Source organism: Aplidium turbinatum, chromosome 12 (assembly GCF_918807975.1).
Source record: "Aplidium turbinatum chromosome 12, kaAplTurb1.1, whole genome shotgun sequence".
Lineage (NCBI taxonomy): Eukaryota > Metazoa > Chordata > Ascidiacea > Aplousobranchia > Polyclinidae > Aplidium > Aplidium turbinatum.
In genome coordinates this window covers 16,948,918-16,959,411 of record NC_137483.1, presented here as the reverse complement: position 1 = coordinate 16,959,411, position 10,494 = coordinate 16,948,918, and the positions used below count along the sequence as shown (strand labels likewise).

The 10,494-nt window shown below is 37.6% G+C and overlaps 1 protein-coding gene across 1 annotated transcript; it reads left to right on the top strand.

Annotated features, from left to right (window-relative positions):
• Positions 1-9,661: 9,661 nt before the first annotated feature.
• Positions 9,662-10,252, top strand: LOC145780629 (uncharacterized). Its single transcript, XM_082592254.1, has one exon. It carries the CDS (start codon positions 9,662-9,664, stop codon positions 10,250-10,252), a length of 591 nt encoding a protein of 196 aa, XP_082448380.1.
• Positions 10,253-10,494: the final 242 nt, after the last annotated feature.

Genomic DNA, 10,494 nt, shown 5'->3' with positions numbered 1-10,494 from the left:
GGTCAACTTGTAGTGGTGGGTTCTCTCCAAGACATTGGTAAACGTGAGAAGTATCAACTTGGGAGGGTGCATGAGGTAGTTCCACAAATTAGGAAAGGGAAGCCTGCTGTGGTTCGTAGAGCTAAAGTTGCCGTCTGCAACTATGATGAGAGTACGGGGGAAGTGAAAGTAGACTATGTGTTGAGGGATATTTCGTGCCTCGCCCCCGTAAAGAACACCTAAGTGTTAGGGTTTGAGCCTGGTTTTGTCTGCGGTGGCCGACACTTGTCTGAGCCCAGAACAGTCGGTTATTATCGCAACCATTGTATATAACAGGGATGGCGAACCACTGACCCGCGGGTCACGAAGTGACCCATCACAGATTTTCAGTGACCCACTTGTCTTTTTTAAAATAATGAAATTTAAACAAATATTTCAGCAAAGAATAAATGTTTCACTAAATATTTGTAATAAGGCCCCACCCTATTTTAATCTAGTACCGCACCGAATTGCCATATAGCAATCTGACACAACTACAACTAAAGTACGTGGTTGAATGATTTACATTTTTTCGCTGATTTCACAATGCATTACAATAAGTTAAATACTAAATTGTAAGGCTGTGGAAATATTGTATTATCCATGTTTGGGCACATTAAAGCATTTGAGAAGAAACTCGCTATTTTTTTCTGTCGACCTTGAACAACGTCAGCTGAAATATTTTCCTCAGTTGTTGAAGCACTTTACCAGCACCAATTTAACTTATGAACAAAAGCAAACTGCACTCAACAAGTATGTTTTACTGACGAAAGAGACCAAAAATGTAATGTCAGAAAGGTTTACCCAGTTCAGAAAGCTAGATACTACATTGCAGTTCATTCTTTTCCCGCATGCAATTCAATTTGAAAATCTTGAATTATCAAACTTCGAATGGCTTCGTCTTTACAACTTGGAAATGGAAACGATAGACTTTCAAGAATTTGTAGACTTAAATCATTTCCTACAAAACATTGAAATGAAAACGGATATGGATGGTTGTGACTTTCCTCCTGTTGAAAACCATGCTGAAAATATAATTCTTACAGAGTGGAACTCCCTGCCAAATTCGTTTAAAACTATGAAAAGATTTGCGGTAGCTCTGTTAACGTTGTTTGGTTCTTCATATTCGTGCGAATCTTTGTTTTCGCACATGAATTTTATGCAATCAAGCACACAGAATCGTCTCAGCTCAGATATGAGTGCTGCATGTGTGAAGCTAAAAACTACGGATTACCAACCAAGGATAATAAGACTTGCAGAGAAGATGCAGCAGCAAGTTTCGCATTAACATGTAGTTTCGCATTAACATGTAATTAAATGTATGACCCACTTTTGCTTTTTCAAGGATTAAGGTCTCTTTTGTGACCCATGCACTAAAAAAGGTTCGCCATCCCTGGTATATAACGTCATTTTAGCGTGTACCTATGGTACCAATTTCATGTATCGTCGTGTATTATTCGTATTGTTGTTCATTCTTTGCATGCCCTTTGTATTTACGTGTTAACATAAACGTGAGTGATTCAAACAATTTGTGTATCGTGTGTTTTTATTCATTGGCTCACAATTGTCGTCAATTCTTTTTTAGTTATGCCATGTCAGACTGTCATAACTAGGGGCCGCTATGTTCCCGACAATTTTCACCAAATCAAACGTCATATAAAAACCGTTATGGTCTACTTAACCTAGCTGGCATCTTACGTCATGGAAATTGCTAGAAAATGTCCAAATATTGCACCATCGTTCGTAAGACCTTATGAAATATTGCATCAGCCGCTTTGAACACCTGTTTGAATGACTTCATAATTGTCTTTCATTATTGCGTCACAGTACTGCGTACGTGAGTTTGAGATATTGCAAATCATTCTGGTTATTCTTAAAATTGTTTGTTGGAAGTCAGTCGCATATTTAACTGTTTGCTTGGTGCTTACTAGCTGGACAAATTTTCCGTCTTTTATCTAAGTAATCTGTTCTGTAGTGACAAGTTTTAGTGGTGTACGGCGTTACATCCAATTTCGACAGCCAGGTGGCTAATTTTACAGAAATACAAATTTGAATAGACGTTTCGAAGGAGTGTTTCTTTTTCGGTCATTACATGCAGACGAACGGATTCGGGAATCTTACGTTACAATTTTCCCACGAAGAGATTATGGTTTACCGCTGTGACCAGGCATAAAACATTCCTCTATATTACTTTGTTGAGAATATTGCGAGCTTTATTCGATAGCTTCTGAGCAGAGTGTAGAGTTTTAAAGAAATGTTTTTGGCCATTTGTGAAATTTCTTTCCTTTATAATGGCAAACCATACTGGAATATAAACATTCATAATATAGTCCACACGTTCCACCAATACAGCTGACGCGTTAGGTGCAACATATAAACGTAGAATTCTATTGGCTGTGATCAACCATCTTGAGTGGTTCATCATACCTGGACTCCTATATGCGAAATTAATTGATATATCTCCACTTTTCACTGCTCTGTGCATGTGTAGAAGATATTTTTGGTCAGTGCTGAGGTCATTTTCATCAATTTCAATTTCTGGTGCCGGAACTGCTTTATATTTTACAACATCTAGTTGTGTGACAGTGGCTAGCTGCTTTATAATGGGCCAGTGAAGCTATCAGGTCTGTTGTATTGCCATATCTTTTATAAGATGCCTAAGAAGCAATTCATTACTATGGAGTAGGCATATTAACCATTGAAGTAGCTTTTGGAAATGATCTTCCAGGAGCTTTATCGTTGGCTGCAGTAAAATGACCAATGAAATGATAACTTGGCTCCTCAAGTAAAGTAGGCTAATGTGCTCTTCAACTGCGAAATGTTTTCGAAGTCGCCCAGCAATTTCATTTTGTTTGATGGTTTAATCTTTTCGGCCATCAAAATATATGCTTTGCAAATTTATGCACATGATAGGCCTACTTTCCATTTGAGTTGTAAACCTCATTTTTTTCTCGCTCTTCTCACTTTGCTTTTATCTATAACTGATTGAGATTCGCTATCCGTTACAACTCCCGCATCTTGTAGAAATGATGAAGCAATAAGTGCTGCAGACCTATCTGAAATACCAGTACGATCGCATGATTCAGCAAATACTACTAAACTGGAAGTAACCTTGCTTTTTCTGGGGTTTTCCGAGGCAAAACTGGGCTGATAATCAAAATCTTCGCAGCGTTCTTCATTGGATGATAAAGTTTCTGAGCTTGAATAAGAAGTTAAAGGTGTTTTAACCAAAGCGCTACTTGTGCCTGCTCCTGGGTCTTCACGTAAAGAACGGAATTGTTCTGATCTTGCGACTCTCCTCGGAAAACGTTAAAAATTAGATTTTGTGGCCGATTTATCATGTTTATCCTATGCGAGTTGTTCTTTGATCAAGAAGGAACTGTTGTTCTGTAGCAGGGACACGATTTTCCTGCGGGCAAGTAGCCTACATTGCAGAAAATTGGAACACTTAGGCTACAACAACCGATTTCAAATATTTTTGCTTTGCAGATTCTTTCATTTGGTCCAAATTTTGCTGAAATTTAGGCCCACCTCTACAGTAGAATTTGACTTCAAAAGGTTATTCATTTTTTTTGTAACTCTTTATCATAAATATGTACTGATGTTCGCACCTCATTCGTATCATCCTGCAAAGTTAATGGACAGAACATAAATGAGCGTACAGCGTTAACACCATCTCGCCCTTTTGCGACAAGTTTGTTTATTGAGCAATGACAAAATAGCATCTCAAATTGGTGAAAATTCAGCATTTTGGTCATCGATGCGGGAGCAGTTAACCTAAAGCTTTGAACATGCCTTTACATAGGAAAGTTCTGGGTACATCCCACTTACAATTTATAACTAGCCAGTAGAAAAATTATAAAAAAAATTATGTTAACCCTATTTCCTGTGACGTATTTTGGCCAGTTGACTTGCGAACGGGGGGGTCGGTTCGACACTAGCACTTTGAGCTCGTGTAACTCAAAAACTACCCAAGATAGAACAATCAAATTTTCACATGATGCAGATAATTCATCTGACAACACAGCATCGAAAATCTTTTGCAATTTGTTCAACAGCACAACTTGAAAAATCAAATAATTTGATCGCTGGTCATATTTTTTTATTTGATTTGAAAAACCGCTTCTTAATTACTTTATAATTGAGTGTGACTGGCGGATTCTTTTGTTTTGGACTTTAATCTTTTACGCGTAGACGTCGTCCACGCTTCAATGAAATCGTAATTGACGTCCGACTTGCGTTTGCTTGTTGTTTTGCGGAGGCATTGTAAAAATCTTTCGCTTTGTCTCAACATTTGCAGAGAGACAAAATCACTGCAAAAAAACTGTTTCAAGTTCTTTTTGAGCCACATGTTATAGTCTACATATTTTCAAACGTACTGTCATCACTTGATATTAGAACTAAATCAAGCAATGAACTTTAGTAAACATTTTATTTGGTGTCAATGGTGTTTAGTTCAGTTTTCTTTTCACACTCACACTGTCTAATTTGATTATACATGATCAAGAAACACTTTGTATTTTGCAGCACATCCCAGGGAGCTATTCATTCGTTTTTAACATTGTTTCAACATCTAGAGACGTTGAATCGATTTATAAAATGACTGATTTGCTGTCTGGCGAGCGGTTGAATACAGAAAAGTAAGGTAGCCTGATGGTGTCACATGGTATTTGAACAACAACCTATCCAAAGGTAGCCACTTGCTTCGATAGGAGCTCGTTCCAACTTAGGCTCGTTCCAACTTCATGCACTCCAAAACAAAAAGTGATAAACTATGTCACGATGCATTGCAAAAGTGATATGTTTCCATACTTACCAACAATGATCACTTTGAATGAAAAAATTTTGCAAACAATTTTGATAAAGTGCAGTGATCATATTCGTTTAGTCAAATCGTATTGGTAGGTTATAGAAGAGGTCGTTTGACGTTTGTACATTGCCAAATGGAACTCCAGTTCTGTGTGACAAACTCAAAGTCGTTGGATAACGATACGAAAAATAAATACATTTAGCAAGATATCAAATCTTGCAAAAAAATCTTTTTTAGGCTGATTGCTATTGTCGTACAAAAAAAAAACAATCACTAAAGTTTTGACTTTTTCCTTCGGTAAAATTGAAGGTTATTGATATTTTAAAAATACACGTTTATGTCTAAACGATTGACATGGCTTTTTTCATGTTGTCAGCTAGATTTGCAGGATAACGTTTTCTACAGTTTTTTCTAATTTGTTGGACATGCATTTTGTGGCAAGCTATTTCTTACGCATTAGAAGATTTCTTTCTCTTCAAATTTTGAAATAGCACTTTAGATGCAGTTTGCGGTTGACGGCCTTACTGCAAAAGCCATCTTTTGTGATTGATACACACTCAAAAACAAAAGGCGCGTAAACTACTGCTGGCCGATAGACCACGTCACAATACATCATAATGATGTTTTTCCGAACCAAAGACCCAGAAAACCAATTTTGTTGTATATTAGTTCAGACGTCTGCAGACGTTGAACCAATGACAAAAAGCGACTTGCTGATGTGAAACAAAGTGATTGCTGTTCCCAATGTGCAAACATTTTGATAAAAAGTAATCAAGTTTTTGCCACAGCTTTCTGGTCCACTTAGGCTACTCTGGTCAATCGACTCATGTTAAAAATTACTTATCGACATTACTGGTAGTCTCACACTGAAGTTGTTTTGCGTAAAGTCTTGCTTGTGAAAAAGTCGAAGTAAAAACACAAAAATGAAGTAAGTTATATTTACAAAGTATTATATTCTTGAATGAACCATAGTTTTAAAAAAAAATAGTTTGAACAAGTTTCATCTGATAGAAACTATAATTGATATCATCGCGTAGGATCAAATAGCTGTGAAAATCACTTAGAGCAGCAATCCTTTGTAGTGATTTTCATTTCTCCTGCAAACCAAGGTGAACCTCAATATACAAATTTTTATGCCAAAGGATAAAACTCGTTTTTCTTTTTTTCTAATTAGTTTTATGAGACAAGGAAAACGATCCGTATAAAAAATGATTCAATTCAACATATTTCCCTTATTTTGTCAGATATGCATTTTGTGTAACAATGCTTTAGAAACATTGTTGAGAACGGTATAGCGTTTGAGATGCAGTCAAAGAATGCAACTTCGCGGTTGATGGCGTTATTACAAAACCCAATCTTTTGGCACGGAAATGTATTCGAAAACAAAAGGGCACAAAAGCGGCTGACTGATAGATTACGTTGCAATACGTTACAAAAACGAGGCATTGATTTCAGATTCTTTCAACCCAACCAACAACTTTACTCCAAATGACATAAATGTCCAAATTTATTGAGAAAAAGATATAGGCTTACACCGTTTTGTGAAAATAAGCTTTTGAAAACCAACATTTGAATAAAAAGTTTGAATTTATTGAGTTGGTCCTAATAGTGTTTCTGCTGAGATGTATCAAACTTTTGAATCCTCGTAGAGAAAAAATAATTTTGTAATCTCTCAAGCAACTGCAAAATTACCATTTAGGTAAAGATTCAGTGCTTATACAATATGTGCAATGTTTGTCAAAGCACAATAATTTAGTTGCGCGTGTTTTTCCACAAAAGCAGAGCAATTTAGATAGCCGATGTCAAGTTCTTTTCAGTATTCTTCAATCTCTCGGTTTTATAATACATTTTAGCAACATCCATGTGAATATAAGTGTACCGGTACTGCAGAAGTTTATTGGGGGGTCAAGAACTCACTCCTTGTTATTTTCCGACAAGAAGTCAACAAGAAACTTACCACATTAGTCGGTTTGTTTTATGAGATAAACTGAGTTTTGTCAAGAATTTTCGTATTGCTTCTTGTTATAAGTTAGAAACAAAATGTATTCGCCATAGAAAACTATGTAAAATGACATCTTTTTCAACATGGTTTATCGTATGCTCTCTGATAATTTCAAAGAAACTCAGATGTAATTAAAAGATTAATCAAAGCGACTCAAAACTCTAGTTTGCAAACAAAAGGCGGAATCATTACGGTTGAATGCGTTCCAACAAAACCAAGTCATGAGATAGCTGCGTCGCAGTTCCACGCACGGCGGTACTCAGTAATCCTATTAATCCGTATAATTTGAAAACAAAAGGGCTAGCTAGTAGCAGGCTAAAATACCAGAGTATGTTATGAAAATCATGTCATATATCTAAAACTATAGACAATAGCAACGTCATTTAAATCGAAATAAATTCTTGAATAATTTTTAGGAAAAGTCAAAAAATTTCAAAGGTGTGGATTGCGTAGTTCTTTAGTAATATTGCTTTGAAAAGTACCAAATCCCACCCGACCCCCCCCCCGTCACAGGACAAACGGTTAAAACGGAAAGTAAAATTTCCCCTTTTTTTTCAAAAAATTGAAAGTTTGACCCCCCTGCGGGGGCAGAAGATGCACCCCCAAACTGATGAAATTTTGCACACATAATTTTTTCATGCATGTGCCACTTTTTATGACTAGCCGTTTTTGAATTTCGAAAAAAGGTCAAAAACGGCCCACCCTACTGTTTAACTCAAAAAAGACAACACGAAAAGGGAATCAGAGCACATTAAAGGGTGACTGCAGCCTTTTTTCAAAGCTCTTTATTTCATGCCAGATCCGACAAGTTGATCTGCCTGAATTTTTTAGCCATGAAAACCAACGATTCTCAGCAGCTTTAAGTTCAGGAGGTGATCTTTACCAAACACAGAAAGCAGATTTAATGGGTTGCCTAGAGAATGTGGTACCTGCACAGCCTGCTTTACTGGACGATGTAGACATGATGGTGATAGATGGAGCATGTTTAGTACACTCTACTACACCAAAACATCATACGTTTGGTGAATATGCCCAGAAGGACTTCGTGGAGAAAATTAAGCCATATGCCAGAAAGCAGAAACGAACGGATGTTGTGTTTGACACCTACAAGGACGGAAGCATCAAATCCCATGCTCGTATAAAGAGGGGCAATGGTAGCAGGCGGAGAGTTACTCGAGATGGGAGAGTCCCAAAGAACTGGCCAAACTTTTTGCAAAATACAGACAATAAAAAAGAACTTTATCCATTCTTAGCTGATTCCATCCAAGAATTCATATGATATCGTTTACGCTTCCAAGAATGAAAAAGCTGTTACTACTGTAATAATGACAATCCCGCTTTAGTCAATTTGAGCTCAAACCAAGAAGAAACCGTTACCAAAATGTTTGTTCATCTTCATCATGGTCTCAAGTATGAAACTATACAAAAAGCAGCCATCCTGGCTAATGACATTGATGTGGTCGTTATCGGAATTGGCTTGTTTGAAAACTTGAGCAAGGATGGACTTCACGAACTCTGGATATCTTTCGGGAGAGGAAACAAAACCTATTCATCAGATGTGTTCTGTCCTGGGTCCACAGAAACGTAAAGGGCTGTTGTTCTTTTGTGCCTTTAGTGGCTGTGACTCTTGTTCAGGCATGAAAGGAAAGGGGAAGAAGTCGTTCTTTGCAACGTGGTCAGTGTATCTACATGTGACGCCAACATTTCAGAAGCTCAGTCAGTGTCCAGAGGAAATAAATGCAGAAGATTTTTTGCGATCCTTCAAAAATTCACGGTATATCTTTATGATAAAATTAGCACTGATGATAAGGTAGACACTGCAAGAATGACTTTGTTTACACTTAAAAATAAAAACTATAATAATATTCCACCAACAGAAGATGCGCTGAAATTGCATGCACTTCGGGCAGCATATCAGGCCGGACACATTTGGGTACGAGCTCTTGAAAGGAGTCCAGAATTGCCAACTCCAAGTAACTGGGGGTGGAAATCTGGAGATGGGGGAACATGGGACATTATGTGGACAAGAAAAGACCCCGTAACCGAAGCATGTAAAGAACTAAGACGATGCAATTGTAAAAAAGAATGCAAAAGCTGTAAATGTAAAAATGCAAATTTACCATGCACTTCACTATGTTCCTGTCCTTGTGACCATGAAAAATATTATTTACATGTGAATCATTGTCATGAACATGATTTACGTACTCAGTAGTAATAACTGATAACAGAAATGTTGACTGTACATGAATTGTCTTTTTAAGAAAGTATTTTAAGTCTCTTTGGGTGGAAGTATCAAAGTTTAGACTATTCTGCACACCTGACTGTCAAATTTGTGAAACCCTTTCTCTGTCCATAGTACGTTACACACTTGTTTTTGTTGAATATCATCTTAAATCATTCATATTGTCTTAAAAGTAACATTTTCAAGGTAGTAAGAAATGAGACACATCTACATTGCTTTCATAAAGCAACTTTCCTACGTCAGTCCAGGACCTGCATGGCGGCCATTTTGAATTTTGACGCCACGGGCCGCCATTTTGAATTTTTGTTTGGTTAATTAAACTTTTGAAATCTACATGGTCCAAAGTACATGTGTGCCAATTTTTATGCTTGTGTCACCAAATAAAGTATTTTCAGGGTTATCTATACCTCACTATTTTCTTCATTCGTTCATTCATTCAGTTCTGTTGTTGCAGCATTGTATACGTTCGGAAGCAGTTATTTATGTATCCTTATATTTGCAGATGTAGTAACTTTCTGTTTTATGAAAGCCTTTGCAAGGTTGTTGTACAAGTGAATTAAGTTTACTTCAATTTAATAAAATAATAGCTATGCATAAGTTCATGCAACCTCAAGTGTTTGGGGTCGACACAAAGTCCCCGGAAGCCTCAAGAAAGTGGCAACATTGGAAGCGGACGTTTCGAAACTATATTGCAAGGATTGAGGGTGCAGATGCGCAAGCGAAGCTCGACATCCTAGTAAATTTACTAGAGTCACATGTGTATGCGCACATCAGCGAAAGTGACACTTACGATAACGCCATTGCTCAGTTGGACATCCTCTACAATAAACCGATCAACGAAATTTTTGCGCGACACCGACTTAACACATGCAGGCAAAAAGTGGACGAACCCCTGGAAAGTTTTCTTCAAAGACTAAAACAGCTCAGTGCTGACTGCAACTTTAGTGCAGTTTCTGCAGCTCAAAACAAAGAAGCAGCCATTCGGGACGCCTTTATTGCGGGAATTACTTCAAGTTACATTCGACAAAGACTTCTTGAAGACAATGTCTTGGAACTACAAAGAGTCTTTGAAAAAGCTCGGTCGGTTTATGATGCCCAACGTAATGCCGAAGCGTACGTTATGCCCCCTGGCGGCGAAGCTTTGAATGATCCTCTAGCTGTGTGCGAGTCACGTTCTTAGGATTCCCAATCCAGCAACAAAACGCCACCTCGCAAAAGCGACTGCCTTGCAATAGAGCAGAAAAATGCTTCTTTTGTGGCAGAAGACTTAACCCCAGAGACAAATGTCCTGCCAAAGAACAGATTTGCTACAAATGTAACAAAAAAGGCCACTTTGCTAATGTGTGCCGTTCGACGAGCAGTAACGCAATGAGATCAATGGAAAACTAGCTAAATGCCTTATTGACACGGGCGCCCAAAACA